At 40.2% G+C, this 23,106-nt stretch overlaps 1 protein-coding gene across 1 annotated transcript in view; it reads right to left on the bottom strand.

Annotated features, from left to right (window-relative positions):
• Positions 1–23,106, bottom strand: part of LOC124555657 (lysosomal aspartic protease-like) — a 48,172-nt gene that overhangs the window by 23,246 nt on the left and 1,820 nt on the right. The window contains exons 3-4 of the mRNA XM_047129641.1: positions 8,264–8,387; positions 8,061–8,179 (exon numbers count right to left, since the gene is read on the bottom strand). Coding sequence (XP_046985597.1) covers positions 8,061–8,179; positions 8,264–8,387 — 243 coding nt within the window. The remainder of the gene's footprint in view (positions 1–8,060; positions 8,180–8,263; positions 8,388–23,106) is intronic.

Genomic DNA, 23,106 nt, shown 5'->3' on the forward strand with positions numbered 1-23,106 from the left:
ATTCATCCTGGTGGGCCCTTGTCAGGCAAAAGGCCGAGGGTTTGAATCTTGCCAGGTGCTTTGAATTATATTTTAAATCTTTATCAAAATGACTTCAATGACTATTTTAATTCAATTAATTGGTTTAAATGTAATTTTTTTCCATTCCTTTGTCACGTCATATTAGTCACTGAATAAAATTAATCGTCTGCTCTCATTTTTCTTCCTATTCAGTCTTTGTCCACTGGGAACCCTTCTTCGTGTGATTTTCATTATTGTTATGTACTAACTTTGACTTAATTGCTTATATTACATCATCTTACATTTTTGGCATCCATGTTTTTGCATTCATTATTTCTATTTCTCATTCTGCTTGAATATCATTTCCCTGCTTTTATTTAAATCATTATCCATTTTATTTTGTGCATAGTGCAATAAGAATTTACGCTTTAAATGTTTGCATGATGATTGCCACTCAAAAAGACATACACCTTTTAACAACAAATACATTCTTGACACCAATGTACAGTCAATATAAAAGATTATTTCATCTTTCTTTCTTTTTTACTGACAGATTGGTACTTTTAGACGTTTAAACATTCACATGCACGAAGATTGCAAGAGGAAAAAGAATGATAGCAAGAAATAATAAGAGCCATCGAAGAAGTTATAATGTTGATTAAAATGATGTGACCAAGGAATACAAATAAAAGAAATTGTGTGTAAACCAATTCATTGCATAACAATAGCGATTACTTACAATGAGGGCCCATCAGGATCAAGGCTGCAGGGTGTAATTCCTTGGACCTTATCTACATCAGCACATAGATTGTTTCAAAATGTCGATACCACTGCTGGGGATCTCTCCTTATTAGCCCAGAACGTCACACAAATGTCATACACATAAAGAAGTAAAGAACTAGATCTTTTATTTGGTAAGACTGCAGAGATGATGCCAAGAAAGGAAGACATAGTTATAACTTATTCTCAAAATTAAGCAAATGATTAGTTTATGATGCTTTTCTCAGAAAATTACTGCTAACTACTGGGTGCCAACTGTAACTAATAATGAATGAATTAAAATGGTACTGGGAAGATGATACTTATAAACACGAAAACAATGAAGAGGCAGGAGAGGCGGGGGGGGGGGGATGACAGATGCCAATTCAAAGCATGGTCTTGCACCCTGATTTCAAATTTTCAGCTGAAAAATTGGCAGTATGATTTGTCTTATAAGGGCACATCATATCTTTGAATGAAATGGGTCACCCATTCCTAATTGAACTTATTTTGAAACCCTTATCAAATTTTAATAAATAGACAACTTATAAAAATATCAACTAGTTCCACTGCATTTATTCACCACTGTGTCACAAAAAATACTGAATGTTTTTCACTGTTTTAATGAAAGAAAGTTGAGGCTCTCTTGCTATTAATATACCTATATTTTCTTCGACTTATCACTTCTAATGTGAATAATTAGTCTATTTACCTTTTGGTTTCCACAATAAACAATTTTATTACAAGGCATTTTCAGTTCCTGAAAATTTTAGTACTTTATGTCTTAATAACATAGTTTCTACTGACTTCCACAATATTTGTTCTTTTGATAATTTCTTCTTCTTTTTCTTTGGGGGTGGGGGTTCATAGCGCAAAAACAACTGAACAACTGTGGTCTTAATCACTCATGTCATAACCTTAGAACACTAATAAGTACAAGAAGTTAAAAGTAACTAAATGTTAATCCCAATCAATGGGAGGAACGAGAGCTAAAAACATGGATTTCCCCTTGGAGAAAGGACCACAAAATATGCCACAGGCACAGCGTGGTTTACAGCTCGCGCGTCATTCGCTAAAATGGCCGATAACTGAGACGGCAAACACACACTGAAATGTAAACAGTTACAGAAACTGTCAATGGGCATGAGGTGATGGGGGTCACCACTTAACAAATGGCGCTGGCTAAAATGACAGTGTCCAATACACAATCTAGATAAAAAGATCTTGCAACAAGAGAGCTGAGAGGAGGTTGGCCAAGCTGCTGGCACAGATTCAATTCTCCGGAGCTTGTTTCCATGCAGGGAAGACCAGTGGTGATCCCAAAGTGACACCATCTGCTGATAGCCAGCAACATGGAGATCATCCGAAGGAATGAAAGAGCTAGCAGGCTGAGGTAGGAAGACTGCAACCTTGGCAGCAGCGTCAGCAGCCTTATTCCCCATCACATCGATGTGACTCAGAACCCATACGAACATCACAATGGCTCCAAAACAGTAAACAAGCTGAACCTTCCTTGGACCCATTGCAATAAGGGGTGGTCTGTGTACAACACACAGAGGCTCTGAAGGGCACTGAGAGAATCAGAGCATACAACACAATTAGAAAGCTTGTGTCACCGGATGTATTGCGTAGCCTGATAGATGGCGAAAAGCTCTGCTTTAAAAATCGAGCAGTGTTCTAGAAGCCGATACTGAAAATGGTCAGTACCAATGTAGAAGACACACCTAAAACCACAGTCAGTCTTAGAGCCATCAGTGTACACAAAAGCGCTATTGTATGAAGGTCAAGAAACTTACAGCAATAGATTAAATTTGGAGTAGTGTCCTTGGGAAGCAAATGAAGTCCAAGATGAATGTGGGCCGCCACACCAAGTCAAGGCGGTGAATGGTTCACGACCATCGGGAATGTGGCAGGTAGTGTGAAGTTAAGCTGCTGGAGCAGTAGACAAAAACAAACTTCAGAAGGTAACATAGAAGAAAGGTGCACCCCATCCTAGAAGTCAAGGGAGTCATCAAAAAAGTGGGCATAGGATGGGTGGCTGGGCATGGCAGACAAATGGCATACACGTCTGTTGAGGAGGACATCACACCGGTATGACAGTGGTAGTTCGGCAGCTTCTGCTTAGAGTCTCTCAACCAGGCTAGTGTACATGGCACCAGTGGCCAAACATATTCCATGGTGAAACTTCCTGGCAGATTAAAACTGTGTGCCGGGCCGAGACTGAAACTCGGGACCTATGCCTTTCGTGGGCAAGTGCTGTAAAGTTTGGAAGGTAGGAGACGAGGTACTGGCAGAAGTGAAGCTGTGAGGACGAGGCGTGAGTCATGCTTGGGTACCTCAGTTGGTAGAGCACTTGCCCGCGAAAGGCATAGGTCCCGAGTTCGAGTCTCAGCCTGGCACACAGTTTTAATCTGCCAGGAAGTTTCATATCAGCGCACACTCTGCTGCAGAGTGAAAATCTCATTCTGGATATTCCATGGTGGTTGATTGTGTTCAGATGGTGTGAGATGGACGTGCATGCAGAGGAATAAATGAAACATCCATAGTCCAGTTTTGAACAGACAAGAAATCACTACAAATGGAGGAGGGTGGTTTGATCCACTCCCTATGAAGTGACACACAGGACATTGAGGGATCAGGTATAGCATGCGGACAGGTAACACACGTGGGAGGACCAAGAAAGTCTCCAGTCAGCATGTGCCCCAGGAATATTATAGTTTCAGCAAATAGAAGAGCAACAGGCCCAAGATGTAAAGACTGTGGAAGAAACCCATTGCATCACTATAAATTCATACAAACAGTTTTTTTCTGTGGAAAAGCTCAAGCCATTGTTGACACTCCATGAGTAAAGATGATCGAGACATCACTGAAGACACCTCTCAAGGAGACAAGTCCATGGAGAAGCACAACAGATGATGAAGTCGTCGATAAAATAGCAGCCACAGATGCCTGGCGGGGGACAGTCCATAATAGGGTTAATGGCTATAGCAAAGAGGATGGTGCTCAGGACGGAGCCTTGAGGCACCCCATTCACGTGAATAAAGTGGTCCGAGAAGGCAAAACCCATAGATACATTGAAAACTCCATCTGTTAAAAAATTCCCGAAGGAAATGAGGCAGGCGGCCTCAGAAGCCGCACATGTTTAGAGTATGGAGGATACAATCCTCTAGCTGGCATTTCTGCACAAAACCATTCATGACATGGGTTGACAAAGCGACCACAGAACGGCGCGTTCGAAATCCACACTGTGCAGCGACTAGTAGGTAGTGAGACTCGAGCCATCATACCAGCCAGCCACGAATCATATGTTCTATCAGCATGCAAACACATCTGGTGAGAGGAATGAGGCAGTGGCTAGAAGAAAGCTGTTTGTCCTCACTGAGCTTGGGTACAGGTATGACAGTGGTTTCACACCAGTGCCCAAATGCAATTGCATGTACCAGAGAGAACGTACTTAGCTGCAAGACAGAGGTGCTGCAACATCTGAATGTGAACATTGCCCAGCCCTGGGGTGGAAGATCAGGTTGAAGTGAGAGCATGGTCTAGCTGCCTCATAGTAAAGGCAGCATTGAAACAGTCATGATTCTGAGATGGGAAGGATATTACCCGAGCCTCTTCCACTCATTTGTGAGGGGAGATGGAAGGGTGATAGGGGGTGGAGCTCAAAATCCCCGCAAAATAGTGGTTGGTTGGTTTGGGGGATTAAAGGGACCAGACTGCCATGGTCATCGGTCCCGCAAAATAGTGACTCAAGGTGTTGGAGATAGCAACAGGCTCCACAATGGTCAGACCGGAAATCGGGGAATGTACCTTGGTCCCAGAGAGCCAACGGAGCTCGCCCCACATGAAAGAAGAGGGAGTGAAACTATTCAAAGAACTAGTAAATGAAATCCAGCTATCTTTTTTGGGAAGAATGCAATGACACTGTGCATGCAACGGTTTACAATGACTACAGTTTGCCATTGTAGGATTGGCGGTAAAAAATGTGGAGTGCATGACTCAGTGCGCGAATTACGTCATGGCATGCTTGAGTCCACCACGAGACTGGACATGGCACAGTAAAGATAAAATGTGAGGTATGGAACATTCTGTGGCGATAATGATAACATCTGAAAGATACTCTACCTGGTCATCACAACTGCAGAAATGCTGTTCATCAAAGGCTGCCAGGAAGGAATTAAGCCTCCAGTCGGCCTTAGAAAGCTGCCAATTGGGTAGGCTGACCATCAGTAAGACCACTTAGGTCGAGTAAGGGTCAGCAAATGGATAGCACAGTGGAAATGGTCACTAGAGTATGTGTCAGAAAGAATGGACCACTTGAGATAATGGGCAAGCTGGGCAGTACAAGAGGACCAAATGGGAATAGGTGTGCATGCAGTCTGAAAGGAACATGGGTGCTCCAGTGTTAAGGCAGATGAGATGGAGCTGATTCAAAAGGTTAGTCAAAAGGGAACCTTTAGGAAGGGTCTCAAAGAGCCCCAAAGGGGATGATGGGTGATAAAAGTTGCCAAGCAGCAAAAAAGGGGTGAGGGAGCAGACCAATAAGCTGGAGTAAGTCTTCCCTGGAGACAGAGAATGACAAAGGGATGTAGACTTTGCAAAGAAAAAAGGTGAAACAAGGAAGGAATATGTGGACTTCAAAAGCTTGCAGCCAGGTGTTCAATGAGATGGCCTGGCTATGAACATCGAGCTGGATGAGCAGCATGACTCTCTTATGAGATGGAATGCCATCCTTGGGGAGGGAGGTGGGATCAAAGAGCACCAGAAGAAAACGCGAGAGGTCAAAATGGTCATGAGGACACAATTTCATTTCCTGGAGGGAGAAAACAAGTGAACGCTGCAATTACAATAGCGGCTGTTATTCCACCTTGTTGGGTCTAAAGCCAGAAATGTTCCATCGAAGAAGAGTCATAATGGGGAATGGGGAGGAGGGAACAAATGAAGGGCAGTCACTGTGGTGGGTGCCGAGTGACAGCCTTTGAAAACTTACTGCTATAGGGCGCAGGGCCCGAGGATTCTGTCTGAAGAGATCTATAGAGAAGTCAACATTTCCCTGGGTTGGCCTGGGGATTCCAGGGCAGAAAAATGGTACGCAGTGTGCACTGACGAAATTGAGGTTGGCCAGGTGAGGGTATCAGGCGACGACACCGCTGAAGAGGATCTTCGAGTCAGGGAAGGAGAAGACCATTTGGCTTTGTTTGATTTCTTAGAGTGTTTATGGTTGGCAGACAAAGACTGATGTTTGTTGGCTGGAGTGACATAAAAAGTCTTTGTGGGAGTATTCCTTTTGTCCTTTCCAGCCTGCTGGTTGTGTAGCAGGTGATTTTGCCACCAGCGATGAAGATTTGGTGGCTTGTTGCACAGATGTAAGAAAAGGAGATGGGAGTGCTACTGTGATACTGGGTGATTTCACAACTGCACGACTGAATTAGAGGTCAAAAGTCTGCATGGCCATGTCCTTCTTGGAGTGAGGTGTAGCAAGAACACTACACATGCCAGATGGTACAATGCAGGAATTTTGACTAGTCGAAAACTTATGAGTCACAGGGTAGGGTACTTTTTCCTTCATACATATCTTCTGGATAGCCCCCTCATCAAGATACACAGGACGAGGTGGCACGGTCATTATTAATATTAATACTGCAGGGAGGAGGCAGGCAATCACCCTCATGAGCACCTCTACCACAAGTGACACATTTGGCCATTTTTTGACAGGACACGTGAGTGTGATTATAACATTGACACTGGTAGCAACGCATCAGGTTTGGATTGTACAGTCAGACCATGATGATTTCATAGTCTGCCTTAATCTTCGATGAAAGCACTTCTTGATCAAATGTGAGAAAACGAGTGTGTGTAGGGACCAAGTTTGCATCAACTCGATGGATCACAGTGACACCCCAATCAGAGAGAGAAGTTTGGATTTCTCCCTCAGTCAGACCATCAGGCAGCTGAGTGTAAATAACACCACATGAACAATTCAGTGTACGATGGGTCTTGACATGAACAGGTGAGGTGTGGAGAAGTGAAGCTGTAAGCAGTTATTGGGCTCGGAAAGTGCAATTGGTCTCCAGAAGCAAAGTCCTATTACGTAAATGAGAGCAGGATTTCACAGAGCCTGCAACTGCATCAAGATCTTTCTGAATAACAAATGGATTGATTGTAGCAGGACTGACCTTCTTTGGTATGTGATACCACTGAGGAATCGAGGTACAGCTGGAAGAGTCTTTGAATCTTAAGCCTCATTCCATTTACGTTTAGTAGATGTAGACTGAGATTGTGATTGGCTCATTGCAAAAAAAATCCCCTAGGACTGCCAGCAACTCCAATGGTATGCTCCTTCCAACTGGGGGCTCACTCGCCTAAGGTGACACCTCATGTCAAACCTCCTTAATTCCTGACAGAGGGACACAAGTGGCAATTAGGATGATAAAAGCTCAGGCAATCAACCCTCCCTGGGCCTGGCCTATACCAGGGGGTAAGTGCAAACCATACTTGTTGACCTGGAGCTGGGATTTAAGCATTACCGAGTCACCTATTATGTGTCAAATGCATGGGCTGGCCTTCGTGAGAGCACAGGGAGGAAAAAGAAACAAAGAGAAACCTCAAATGCTGAAGTGGAGGAAGAGGAGGAGATGGAGAATGAAGAAAGGAAGAAAAAACAGATGAGGGCCTATCCTGATGGCAGACTAGCGAAACTTGGGAATGCATTACCGAAACTATCCAAGACATGTTCCCCAAGGGAGGAAAAAAGAATAGCAGGAGAATAGACATGCAGAATGAGAAAGGAAGGGGTGCTGCAAAGGCTGGGGCCCCGCAGTAGCCAAGCATGAACTCACCGAAGAGTGGTGAGCCCCCGGAAGAGGGGTTTGGTGAATTGTAAAAACTATTAAGAGTAATACTTGCCCTTCCTCCTTCAGTAAAAAATGTTATTACAAATTAACTTCATCTGCAAATTGCCTTTAATTTTTTATTTATTTCCAAGATGATTAATTTTCTAGTTTAAATTGGATGCAGATGTAAGGAGTTTTCAACTGGTGTCTCTACCTCTATACTAATTATAAATGTGGCCTTAATTGTTTTTCTCTGCTCTACCAATATAAGCTACCATTCTTAAAAAAAAAAAAAAAGTATGCACACTAACGAAAAAACCTTGTAATAATTCAAAGATGGTATTACATTTCACCACCTGTTACAGTTTTGAAATCAGCTTACATCTAAATGCTTGTCATAATATTTCACATTGTGAACAAGTTCAGTCTTCTTATTTACATAATTTCATAATTTGAGTAATAACTTACATTCAACCTGTCAGTTGACAGAAAACCTGTAAGATTACTTGAACCCAAGTCAACATTAAAAGGCGTTCCATCTTTCACGTAGGTTGTAGACTTTTTTGCGTCATATCTGTTGTGTAGCCCTAAAGCAAATAAATTACACAGTCTGATATTAATTCCAATTGTTTAAGTATTGTGTTATAAAATATAGAACACCAGTTACTTACTGCAAGCAATATTAAAATAAGAGCATTTTTCTGAGGCTACATATGTATTTGCCCAAGCTGTGTCGAAGATCATTTTGACTTTTTGAGCAGGGTGTCCAAGGCCAATTTCACCATAAAATTCATTCTGCAAAGAAGAACAACACATGACACATGTACATATATCCAGTAAAACTCTCTCTCTGCACGCATGTGTGTGTATGTGTGTGTGTATGTGTGTGTGTGTGTGTGTGTGTGTGTGTGTGTGAGAGAGAGAGAGAGAGAGAGAGAGAGAGAGAGAGAGAGGGGGGGGGGGGGGAGAGGGAAATCCATGAATCTGTATGTGGGAGGATACATAATTTCTTATTTCACTATTATAACAAATGTTCAAACAGATACAGAAATAGGCTTAACAAAGAGAATTAAGAGACATGTAAAACAGGATGGGTGGAAAGGGGATTGCAACCAGTCATGTTATAATGTACATAATAAATTGGTTATTTATTGTGCTAGCTGCATAATTTCATACTACTATTTCCAGTTCAACTTACGAACTGTAATCAGACTCATCACTTGTTGTAGATGGCATTTTTGATTTTAAGTAATTTACTTGGTTAAATCAGAGGTGTACATTCTGCTGTTTTTGGTCACCACATATTTTAAGCCAGTCATTGATTCATCAAGCTACAAAAATACAATTAATATTGGAACACGATTTATGTTTAAGACAAACACAGCCTTCCGCATAATATGAAAGGGCACACTTCTGAAGAGTAAGAAACAACACCAAAAGTAAACAAAACTTCCAGAAAAACTGTAGTTAAAGATCAGTGAGGTTCAATCAAATTCACTAAATTTACAGATGGCTTCAAATTTCTGTGTGATCTGACAAGACTACTTCAAGCACTATAAATGTGGTAGTTCCAGAAAGCGCTTAAGTGTAAGAACAGGTTTGTATCTTTTAGGAACTGATTTTGTAGTCCTAGTTTGTATCACAAAATAAATAAATTAACACTTTTCTGAACATGCTGTAACACAAAATAAATGATGTATAGTTCATAGGAGTTATTGATCCTAAGAATTTTCCATGACTACAACTGAAAACAATCTCAATTAATACAACATGGATTATTGTGATGGAAACCACTCTGAAGTGAAGCTCAAACCAATCACTTGGTTAAAACAATATCACAGTCTGACAAAGTAGAACTTAATAGTACTACACAGACGGAGATATCATTATACTCAGATCCCAAGCAGGTCCAGTTGTCATGAAAAAATAACACAATCAGTCCAAATATAATATCCAGGTATAATGACTGTAGTGCAGTCATCATTGATATTTCAGTTGGTCACAGAGAGGAACACATTTGCTACCGAACAAAAGTGGGAATGGGCCTGTGCTCATTTGGCCTTAAAAAGACTGGCTGATGGGCCCATGTGACCTGCCAACCTACTCACCACTTACAATGACCCTTCTGGAAGTAAGTGTAGCGAGACGTATCGATAATATGGCATCATCCATCAATATGTCTCATGGGATTACAAGAATTACTATGCATCTTCTTTTTTTTTTTCTTTCTTTTTTTTTTTTGACACATACTGAATTCTTCCCGAAACTTATTCAAATAAGGTTATTACGACAAATCGAAATGTTACAGGACTAAAAAATAAAATTAATGTACTTATTGTCTGTTTATATGATATAGAATATCAAGTGGGAGTTGACGTATGTTGCACATTTTAAACTAATAAAGTAATCTTCCAAAAAGAGAGAAAATTTCGTTGCACAGTTTTCATGCACTCCATGTCACTGACATACTACAATGGGTCATGTGTTTATTCAGTTCCTTTGGCAACAACAAACTCAGCAAGAATAGAAGTAACATTGCATCCACAAACTACACAAGCCATAAGGGTAACAGGAACACACTAATCAAACATATCTATCTCTCTCTCTCTCTCTCTCTCTCTCTCTCTCTCTCTCTCTCCCCCTCCCCCCTTTCTCTCTCTCTCTCTCTCTCTGTCTGTCCATCTCCTGCTCCTTCCCTGCTATTTACCATTTTTTGTAAGAATCCCAGACAGGTAAACTGTGCACAATAACTGATCTGAATACAGAGTTTTGCCAGAAGCTGCAATCACAGATAAGTTCTATTTTATCAGATTACTCCAATGAAACTGCCCAACATCTGCTTTTCTCGGAATTAGATTTATGTAATTTTCCATCTTCAGTAATGTAGATGGAAAATAATTGCCCATTTAGCTGACATTAATGACGAACAATGTATAACTCAATAATACAGGAACTTGTCATCTGTTCACACTTATTGAAATTAACATGTTCTTGTAGCAAGCCAATCTTTGAACTAACTACTGATAGTACTGTCTACTTTTCTGCATCTTGCAACTATTTTCTGCTGATACAAATTTCCAATACATATAAATTTCACCCATGAACAGTCACAAACAGCTAACATTAAGTTGTTTATATGTTTCATGAGCATTAACACTCTTTTACACTATCCTGAAATAAACACAGTGCTACTTCTATTGATTTCTCTTCATTGAGGACAGGAAATACAGTTCTATCTGCTACGAGCTTATGAAGTATAGGTGCATGAGCATTTTGATATTTTGTAACCACATACTTTGTTTATACAGTAACATTGTGAAACTTTATTTAAAGATATCCAGAAGTCAAGAAATTTAGTGTTAACCTGGAGCCTGGGTCTATGGCTTTTCCAGTCTCGTGAATGAAAAGGGCAAGATGAGTTTTGCATAAGTGCAGATCTGAGAATCTATGCTGGCAGTTTAATAATGGGAACTTCCAATAAGGAGCTGCTAGAAGAGAGATTAATTATGCTGTGTCACTTATACAGCATCTAATAGGTATACCAGCTGGTCCACCACTCTTACCATTACTGAGTGACTACTCATGAAGTCTGCAGTCACTTATCTGTGCATCTATGATTCAGATTAACAGCTTTCATTACATCATTATCCTATTTGGTACCGGTACCTGTACCTTCGAGAACTGCTGTGCAGTTGGTTTCAGTCACATAATTGAATTTTAAATGACACTTAAATCTCTCTTTCTCTCTCAAAACCCGTTTTAACAATATTATAGGGAGACATTTGGTTTCACATCCACTGGCTGTTTCTCTCATAGTTCCCTTGGCAAGTAATGAACCTTCTTGAAAGTAACTCCTCACTAACAGCACAGCTGTTTGGCTTTTGGAGAAATAAAGCCATATATGAAGCCCACTTTTCATGAAATTGACCTGATAGTACCCTAAGTGATCAAAAGTATCCAGACACCCCTGAAAAACATACGTTTTTCATTTTAGATGCATTGTGCTGCCACCCACAGCCAGGTACTCCATATCAGCGACCTCAGTAGTCATTAGACATCGTGAGAGAGCAGAATGGGGCACTCCACAGAACTCATGGACTTCGAATGTGGTCAGGTGATTGGGTGACACTTGCGTCATATGTCTGTATGTGAGATTTCCACACTCATAAACATCTCTAGGTCCACTGGTTCCAATGTGACAGTGAAGTGGCAAGTAAAGCACAAAAGCGTGCAGGCCAACCTCATCTGTTGACTGACAGAGACCGCCGACAGTTGAAGGGGGTTGTAACGAGTATTAGGCAGACATCTATCCAGACCATCACGCAGGAATTCCAAACTGCATCAGAATCAACTGTAAGTACTACAACAGCAAGGCAGGAGGTGAGAAAACTTGGATTTCATGGTCGAGCCGCTGCTCATACGTCACACATCACACCGGTAAATGCCAAATGACGCCTTGCTTGGTGTAAGGAGCATAAACATTGGACAAATGAACACTGGAAAAATTTTGTGTGGAGTGACGAATCACGGTACACAATGTGGCGAACCAATGGCAGGGTGTTGGTATGGCGAATGCCCGGTGAACGTCATCTGCCAGTGTATGTAGTGCCAGCAGTAAAATTCGGAGGCGGTGGTGTTATGGTGTGGTCATGTTTTTCATGGAGGGGGGCTTGCACCCCTTGTTTTTTTCCATGGTACTACCACGGCACAGGTCTACATTGATGTTTTAAGCAGCTTTTTGTTTCCCACTGTTGAAGAGCAATTAAGGGATGGCAAATGCATCTTTCAACACAATCGAGCACCTGTTCATAATGCACGGCCTGTGGCAGAGTGGTTACACAACAATAATATCCCTGTAATGGACTGGCCTGCACAGAGTCCTCACCTGAATCCTACAGAACACCTTTGGGATGTTTTGGAATGCTGCCTTTGTGACAGTCCTCACCGACCGACATCAATAATTCTCCTTAGTGCAGCAATCCATGAAGAATGGGCTGCCATTCCCTAAGAAACCTTCCAGCTCCTGATTGAACATATGCCTGCGAGAGTGGCATATTGAATTCCAGCATTACCGATGGAGGGCGCCATGAACTTCTAAGTCATTTTCAGCCAGGTGTCCGGATACTTTTGATCACATAGTGTATATACACTTAATGAAACACGTGATACTTCTTGGCTTTTCATTCACCTTGAAAGGCATTTGAAGAGTCTGCAATGAGTAGTTTCAGTCATACCTATCAAAAAGTGGACAGCCAGTAGCAGTAACATCACAGGACAAAAGAACAACTCGTTCAGAGATAATATCAGTCACTTCAGGTGTCCCAAAAAGCTCAAACCCTATGATCAATCCTCTTTATTCTTATTAATGAGCTCCCAGAAAACCTACAAGCAACAGTACCCATATTCATGAACAGCACGCATATTAATCACCAATGATACGAGCCTCCACTCTCTCAACATTTCTCCAGAGCAGGTGGGAGTTAACGTAGCTGGCAGCAGTGACAGATCCTTGCAATGGCTCTATGATAACAATTTCTTGCTCAATAAGGATAAAACAGCTCGTATGATGTTCTGCCCATCAAATAATTGTACAGCATATGTAGAACCAACATTCTTTAAATTCCACAGAACAGGGAATACTGCCTATATATGTCTTAGTAACTTTCATTTCTGAATAAAAACTACAGTGATATGGAGGAAAAAAAGGATGTACACAATCACTATGCTTGCACTAGTGGTACATCTACATTATACTCCACAAGTCACCTAATGATGTGTGGCGGAGTGTACTTCTGGGACTACTAACATTCATCTGAAAAGATGGAGACAGAGGGATATAGAAAGCATACTTTATAACAGATTGCCTTGCTCAGTCAGAAACGATAAGAACTCATTCAGGAAGAGTATCACCAGCATACTGTTCCAACAATGCTTTTATTTGATTGCTGAATATATGGAGACCTACTTATGCCAAACCATGGTCAACTTTTCCTGCCGTCCACTATCACAGTACAACTCTGGTTAACCAAACTAAAGGGGGTAAGCCATTTCAGATATCAATTTTTTTGGTTAAGCTATGAATATCTAATAAGTACTGCAGTAGTTTGTTTCGTAATTAGTACGTATTTTTGGAAGGTTGTTTCTACAATTTCTTGGTTCATGACTTTTTGTGAATGATCCACGACAATCAATTCATCATTTAATTCATATTTTTGTTTCGTGTGTCACTACCTGGCAGGATGGTTTTCACAAATAGCCCACAGCAGTGGCATTTAAGTGCTGCTATTAAGCCCTGATCCACTGGCTGAATTATACTGCTATTTTTTGGGGAAGAAAAAACACAACAAATTCACACTTTTTAATTTCAGTACTCTAGAGAAGCCTTTTTCAGTTAAAAACTTTTCAACTTTCGGTACAACTGATTGCTAAAACATTCGGCAAAGAGTTCACTAGATGCCCAAGAAGTTTTCTGGGCTCTATAAAAATCTGATACTGTATTTTGGGAACATCTTTCAATGCTCGAGGTTTTTAACTTCCTGATAACATATTGGAGGCAGTCTATGTGTGCCATAAATGTCTGATGCCAAAAGATCTGTTTTCCATTCTTTTTTTCAATTTGTGTCCTGAGGTAGACCTTCCTTTCAAGAAAGCTAGTGGTGCTGCAGTTAATATCTTAAAGTTAACAACCATTTTATTAGCACTGTAAATATAGCCCTTAGTCTAACATCGACTGTAATCTTAAAATTCTGTTTTCACCATGTCAACTCCATCTGGGTCTGCTAATAACTTTCCTCCACATACAATACATTGCTGAATGCTCTGTTTGTAAACCTGTCTAACCACGGAGAGCTTGAAAACAAGTTAGTAAACATTTTAGCTTTTTATTGCATTATCTGGCCACTGACAGGCATGCCTTTTTCTTGTTTTTGGGCGAACCAAATATAAAGAGCTCCGCCTACTTTTTCAGAGTCAGACATTTTCAGTGTTTTTTGCAAAGATTTATCACAGCTTGCTCTAGAAACTTAGACTTCCCCCACTCCAAAGCAATAGAAACACCAACTCTGTGATTATCCACGACAGTTTTCAGTAAACTTTCTTTCCCAACTTCTTTGATAGCAACTAATTTATCAGTGAAAGTAATCGCAAAACACTTCCGCTTAGTTGCCATAGCATAAAAATACACATGCAACAGAAGTAAACAACCACTTGAATTCATCATTGTTAGCAGTGTAGCTATACTTAGACTGGTGAGTTAGTGGCTGGGGAAGCAACTCAAGGTCGGGCGCCCACCCCTCCATAACATTCTCATCCTCAAATTATTTCCGTGCAGTACAATATTGATTTTTGGTTTTGTCATTTTTGGAGGCATTTTGCGTGATGCAGGTTTCAGTTGACCTGAGTTAGGTTAACTGGAGTTTTACTGTACTTCTCTAGTGCAGTTCCTACAGTATACTTCAATTCTTGCCATACATCATTCATATTTCCACCCCATAACTGAAAGTATGCTGTTGACAGCAACAGAAATTAGCACACAGTTCCATCCTGTAATTTATTGTCAATATTACTTCCCTGTCTCTCTTAATGTAGATAGTGTCGGAAGTTCCATGCAGCTTTTCGCGGATTGTGCTGTAGTATACAGAGAAGCTGCAGCATTAGAAAATTGCAGCGAAATGCAGGAAGATCTGCAGTGGATAGGCACTTGGTGCAGGGAGTGGCAACTGACCCATAACATAGACAAACTTAATGTATTGCGAATACATAGAGAGAAGGTTTCTGTATTGTACGATTATATGATAGTGGAACAAACACTGGTAGCAGTTACTTCTGTAAAATATCTGGGAGTATGTGTACAGAATGATTTGAAGTAGATTGATCATATAAAATTAATTGTTGGTAAGGCGGGTACCAGGTTGAGATTCATTGGGAGAGTCCTTAGAAAATGTAGTCCATCAACAAAGGAGGTGGCTTACAAAACACACGTTCGACCTATACTTGAGTACTGCTCATCAGTGTGGGATCCGTACCAGGTCGGGTTGACAGAGGAGATAGAGAAGATCCAAAGAAGAGTGGCGCGTTTTGTCACAGGGTTATCTGGTAAGCGTGATAGCGTTACGGAGATGTTTAGTAAACTCAAGTGGCAGACTCTGCAAGAGAGGCACTCTGCATCGCGGTGTAGCTTGCTGTCCAGATTTCGAGAGGGTGCGTTTCTGGATGAGGTATCGAGTATATTGCTTCCCCCTACTTATACCTCCCGAGGAGATCACAAATGTAAAATTAGAGAGATTCGAGTGCGCACGGAGGCTTTCCGGCAGTCGTTCTTCCCGCCAACCATATGCGACTGGAGCAGGAGAGGGAGGTAATGACAGTGGCACGTAAAGTGCCCTCCGCCACACACCGTTGGGTGGCTTGTGGAGTATAAGTGTAAATGCTTTTTTCATCTAGACTGATGCTATAATAGCCTTGCAGGTGTTTACTCCTTCCTCTACACAAATGAAACGCATTAGTTCAGGCCTGTTCATTGCCAGGACGTCCAGAGCATTAGCATCTCAAATGTTTTAAAACTGTCTGACCACCAAGAGCTTGAAAAAAGAATCTTTTTGTTCCTCACCTAACAACTTAGTTACAATTTTTGCTTTGTATTGCAATTTTTATATACTAAATGTGTGCATTCCTATCAGCCTTTGAGAGACTGAAATTACCTCCCATTACTATGGCACAAAAAAGAACTATACATGCAATAACCTTCAGATTTTCTTTGATGCATTCCACCACTTTTGACAGTTGAGGCAACAGAGCCATCCACTTAACATTTTTGATCATATATAAAACTAATTTAACAGAGGTTTGACGGTAGTTAACATACAATCTACACTGGCAGCCAGTTTGCCTATATAGCTTACCTATGTTCTATTCACAACAGAAGAATTTCACTATAGCATACATCTGGTTGTAGCTAGATTTCTGTTTGCAGCACTATGTGTAAATTAATACTGTTCTTGTGAATAATGCTTGAACTTAAGCTTGGATGCTTGACAGCTGTGTTGAGTCAATAAGGTCTATTTTCTATGACTGGCCTATAAGGAAGTATTTTCCTCCTCTGCCATGATGAATGAGAAGATCAGTTTACTGCCCTGGGAGAGTCTACAAGTTGGTGCTCAATGTGTCAAACTTAGTATAACTCTGATCATATGAGTGCTGCATGCAATTTCTTACGAGAGTAATGTATGCTTGACCTAGTCAGGGGAGCCTTGTAGCTCTCCGTCCAAATACTGCAGTTACAGAAAGCTAAACCAAAGTTGTCACACGGTTGACAGAGCCTCTGGTTTAGGGGGCCCATCCCATTCCAAAATATAAGACCATGATAAGCCCTGCGAACAATGCTGCAAATTATGATTCTTGCTTTCATGATACAAGCAAGATTAGTGGCAGTCATAACTTTGAACATATTTCAGAAGTGGCTGAGGATAGTCTCTGAATTGAGGTGAAAGGTATAGTCAGTGAAATGCTGCTAAATTCTATTAATTTCTTGTGCAAAACCACTCAGCAAACATACTACACATATGCTGAATTTACAGGACAGTAGCTATTTTATGTGGCTTCATTACCTCGCTCATGAAGGAAGGTTCCAGTTTAGCATTCCATCAATGATTATCACTGGAAGCAAAACACTGGCTCAGATTTCAGAAAAGAAACTGGCTATGTCCTTTTCAAAGAAATCATTCCAGAAGTCAACTTCAGTGATTTAAGGAAACCTTGGAAAGCTTAAATTTGTATGGTGAGATTTGGATTTGAGCCTACAGTCCTCCCAAATAAAGAGTCCAGCACCTTAGCCATTGCACCAAGTTGTTTAATGGACAATGATGGTGCTCCCTATAATTAACAACACCTTCTCCCTTTCATGCCTTCTCACATCTTGTAGGGACACTGGTCCCATTCTAAACGGAAGAAGCAGTTCATCCTGGCTCACACATCTTATCAGTAACATACAGTGTCTCGTCCCTACCATTAAGGCATACAGGGAATGCCACATGTGAAGTAATAGTGTTCATTTTCCCAGATTTGCAACTTCGGCATTGTCAGTTCCTCACTGATTGAAACAGACTGGAATAAATACATTTGGCTCCCCAGTAATATGTAATACCTGATTTTATATTAGCATCTTTAGCTAACATGTAGACCTCCAGATAGAAATGCTTCTGTCTGCTAATCAGCATTGATTTAGAAAGCATTGTTCCTGCAAAATTCAGCTCGTTCTTTTCTCACACAATGTCCTGTGAACTAGCATAGAGGACAACAGGCAGAATCTGTGCCCCACTCCAAACAGTTAACGAAGGTCTGAACATATGAAATAGATTCGCAGATATATGAATGGCATGAAGACTTCTTAAGTAATTGAACCCAGTATGTTGTCCTTGACAGTGCACATTCATAAAAGACTAGAGTATCATCAGGAGTGCCCCATGGAAGTGTGATAGGACTGCTTGTTCTATGTATGCATCGACAATCTGATGGGTAGGGTGAGCAGCAATCTACAACTCTTTGCTGATGATGCTATAGTGTATGAGAAAGTGATGTCAGTGAGTGACTTTAGGGTACAGGATCACTTACACAAAATATCTATTAGTAGTATTAGTAGCAGCAGCAGTAGTAGTGGTAGTAGTAGGCTTCAAAGGGACTCGAAGCTCCCATGCCGATCTCACATGATTCCTCCAGATGCTCCTGTCTTGTGCTGCCTCTTGCCAGTTATTTATTCCCGATCTTTTGCATATGCAATCAATTTCAAATCTCTATTTGGTATGCGAAATGACAGCTTACTCTAAATGTAGAAAAATGGTAATTAACATGGATGAGTAGGAAAAACAAACCTTTATGGTCAAATACAGTATTAGTGGAATGCTGCTTGACACAGTCATGTCAATTAAATATGAGAAGGAATAAGCATGTAAGGTTGGGAATAGGGAAAGTGAATGGTTAATTTAGGTTTATTGGGAGAATTTGAGGAACATGCAGTTCATCCACAGAGCAGATGGCATGTAGAACACTAGTAGGACCTTCCTTGTGGACAGCTCAAGTGTTTGGGAGCTGCACCAACTCAGATTAAAGGAAGGTGGCAAAACAATTCGAATGTGAGCTGCTAGAATTGTTACCAGTATTTTCAATCAACATGTGAATATTACAAAGATGCTTTGTGATCTCAAATGAGGATCTGTGGGGAGAAGACTATGTTCTTTTCATGAAACAATATAGAGAAAATTCAGAGAACTGGCATTTGTGGCTGACTATGGTAAGATTCTATTGCCACAAGCACACGTTTTGCGTAAAGACCACAAGACAAGACAAATTAGAAATCATATGGCAGTGTATAGGTAGTAGTTTGCCCCTCATTCCATTTGTGAGTGGAACAGGGAAAGGAATGTCTAGTAGTGGTACAATGTACCCTCTGCCATGCACCATGTGGTGGGTTGCAGAGTATGTATGTAGCTGCAGATGTAGTGACTTCTATTTGAAGTTCAGAACAGAGTTTTCCTTATATTCTAATATCAGTGTTGGGGAGGTGCCTGAGGGGGTCCAGAAACCCCACATGGGATGGCGTAGCCTATCCCAGTTTGGATTACGGAAAAATGTAGGAAGATGCAAGGCAATACTGACCCTATGACTTATCTTACAAGATGGGTTAAGGAAAGGCAAATATATGTTTATAACATTTGTAGACTTACAGAAAGTAAGTCTTTGAAATTCTAAAGGTTTCAGGGATAAAATATAGGAAGCAAAAAACTGTTTACAGGTTGTACAGAAACTGGGTTGAAGGGCTTGAAATGGAAACAGTGGTTGAGAAGGGATAAAGACAGGGTCATAGCCTATCCCTGATGTTAATCAATCTGTACAGTTACCAAGCAGTAAAGGAAAAAAAAGGAAAATTTGGAGTAGGAATTAAAGTACAGAGAGAAGGAACTTTACATTGTAATTCAAAATAATACAGAGCCTGCAATATTTTATTTATGTGCCAAAGCCGAGCAAGGAACTTTCAAGTAAAATATTTCCCCCATATGGGGGGATGTGACACATAATGAACGAACGAGTACAGGATGTAGACACATGGTTGTCGACATATGGAAATTTGGGTCTGGCCGTGAGTTGAGCTTGGATAGCTTAATGGTGAGGTGCACAGTATCTTTCTACAAGGAGAATGAATCTGGTGGGTCACTGTGCAGCCTCTTCAAGCTGATGAAACACAATCTGAAGGTACATAAATGACGCAGAATTTGCAGTTAGGTCTACAGGCAGGACATCTGCTGTACTAACTGGACATCCTTGGGCAGTTAAGTAAGCATAACGAGTCTAATACTGGGCTTTACTATGCGGCAGTCCTTGCCCGTAGGGCCACTTAGTGTTCCCTTTTCGTTGGAATCATCTCCACAATCTTGAAATGGTGCCACAGGTAACATTCAACTCAGTCCACCTTGTGGTTACTGTGGATGGCTGGCCTTTAATCTGCCAATTATCCAGTCACATATAACATCATATTCCCTGTAATTCAAATACTACTTGCTAACTTCCAGTAACATGCAATTATAACTAATACAAGACCTCTGCACACAGGAACAGTTATGTGGTCTTATACTGGTGTATTTCTTATCTGTTTCCCACTTCCTACACAGTGTCACAATGATTTTTCATAGAAATCAAATATCGTTCAACTTTTGCACATGGGTTAGTGTACATAAATGATTTACTTGTTCAGTCCTTAATCTTGTGAAAAACAAGAATAGAAATCATTCTTACTTTTCATTCATACATTCCCAAAATGTTCTATATACCACAAAAGTACACACACACACACACACACACACACACACACACACACACACACACACACACACAGAGAGAGAGAGAGAGAGAGAGAGAGAGAGAGAGAGAGAGAGAGAGAGAGAGAGAGAGAGTGTCCTGGTTCACTACACTGACCACGAAGTTGAGCTACAGTGCCCGTAAAAAGTAATTAGGCAGGACACTGTAGCTGTATAGATGTATGTTTATGGATAAGTGTGTATCAGACTCAAATCCAGGATTTTTTTTTTTTTTTTTGGGGGGGGGGGGGGGGGGGCTGAGCTCACAGAAATTTTGTATCAGTGTGTCACATCCAAATTCTTTAAGCATAGGTGTTTCCTTAATCTACTTTAATTCCAACTACAATAGTACGAAAATTTTTGAGGCTGTTTAGTCTGAAAACTATGATGGAAGAAAGGGTTAGCATTTATTTAATTTAAAGAAGAAGAAACAGGTTTAGTTCTGGGGTGGCTTTCAAGTAGTCCATGAGCTGCACAGTTAGCAAGTGTACATGCATTGTTATGAGGTTCATGACCACACACAGCAAAATTGTTATTGAATTTAAACCAATCTCTAGGGTGAAGACTACACTAAACGACCAATGAATGTAAAATGAATATCAAACTTCAGCTGAAAGACAAAGTAAAGAAAAGAAGAAAAATGTTTTTTGACATGTGTTATAGCAAGCATGGGGCTGAGGTATTATGTAATGAAGGTAGATAGTGTTTAATGTCCCATCAATGAAGACATCATCAGAAATAGAGCACAAGCTCCAACTGTGGAAAGAAATTGGCTGGACCCTTGCAGAACCATCCCAGAATTTGCCTTAATTCATTTAGGGAATCATGGGACACACCTAAATCTTGAAGGGAGATTGGAACCACAGTCGTTCCAGAAAACAGTCGATGGCTTATCACTGCACAGCACTACGAGGTTGGTGACTTCACAGAGGGGAATGTTTCGCAGATTTCATGGAAAACACGGTTCATGAAATCACAGTTACATTCCATTGAAGAATTAATAGCAAATTATTAATCACCTGTGTGCAGTCAAGGAAATTATGAACTACTGGCGAGAGGTGTCAAAAATGCTCATGAAGAAAATGCTAGGATGGTGAGTCGTTACATGCTTTTGCAACATCCCTGGCACTACTGGGCTAAAAAATAAGTGAAAACCTCAAATGAAAATGACACAAGATATTACTATAACTGCTCCAGAAATGATACACAATTCAAGTGTTTTCTGACAGTTCATAATCTGCAGTCTACTGAGTAAAAACCTAAAATGCTAATAAAAACTTAATGCAACTGATCTAATGGTTTGGTGATTAATATGACAGTCTGGAGATGAAAAAGTGGTTGTTAATATCTGAACAGTGGTTAAAAAATTCAGCATTTTCTTCTATTCTTGCTACACAAGGCATATAGATCACACCTTTGATCTCAGTAGGTAGTAAGAATCACAATGAAATAAATAAAGGAAATAGAAATGAAAAGAAGTGTCTGAATTGTTATGGAATCTATTGTTATTTTGTATCAAATATATCTCAAAAGAATAGTGAAGAATACTTCAGAACCAAGTGATAAATAGTTGTCTTTTACTAAGTCGAGTTTTTATAATGTATTTCAGGCTTTTAAACTGAAGGCACAAACTGAACTTTTGGCATTTCACTTGGTATGTACCATCTCCTAGGCACAGGTTTTTCCCTATTAAAAAAAAAAAAAAGGCACTTCTCAGGCTTATGAATATCTGTCATCTGTTTATATTCAAGTATACAACAGCTAACAACACAAGCAAGGTGGTACATAATACTGTCATTTGTGGAACAAGGAAATGGGATGTGATGTCCTCTGAAGAAAGGTTTCTTATTGCAAGGAGAAACACTTTTATAGGGAAACACTGGCAGTATGTGATCTGTATTATTCCCAAGAATATTTTAGTATTTAGGAATATACTTCCACTTTGAGACTGCTGAAACAAGAATGAAGTTGGATTTCCAAATGCACTGAAGTCCTGCACATTCACAATCCCCACCAACAGCTTTAAACACCAACTACTGTTCCGACATTTCATGGACACACATCAGTGGAAGTATTGCTGATTATAGCTCCACAATTTTGAGTAGTGTTAATAAAACTGAAATGGACACAGAGAGAACTTCTAACAGAAACTACCAAGGGTAAATGTATACATAAATTAAAGAATTATATACAATTTGACAAAATGTAGCTTGCAAATCATTGTTGAATGAAGGAGAAACAATTTGAATCCCTTTCAATGTTTGGTGTACAAATGAAAATGTGCATTCAAGTGACTGTGAAGCCAAACTCAGAGAAAAATTAAATATGTTATTGATACTTCATTATAACATTTATATTAAATAGCCACAGTTATTGTGCTGAATTCACAGTGCTTTAAAAAAAAACTGGTACGGCTTTACAATCACATTGTCATTTGTAAGCCCATACAGAGCTTAGTAAGGGGGGTATAGCAAATGATGTTTCATTAAAACTAATACATTATGAAAAAGGAATTGTCAAATTCTAGAATGAGCCACCTATCACTCACACAACTAAATAACTGTACATTTTGACATTAGAATTACTGTATTCAGTTCTGTATCATACACATTTAATGTAGATGACATAGGGGCAGTAAACATATAATAGGACAGAGACTGAGGTCTTAT

The sequence above is a fragment of the Schistocerca americana genome, chromosome X (assembly GCF_021461395.2).
Source record: "Schistocerca americana isolate TAMUIC-IGC-003095 chromosome X, iqSchAmer2.1, whole genome shotgun sequence".
In the NCBI taxonomy this organism is placed as follows: Eukaryota; Metazoa; Arthropoda; class Insecta; order Orthoptera; family Acrididae; genus Schistocerca; species Schistocerca americana.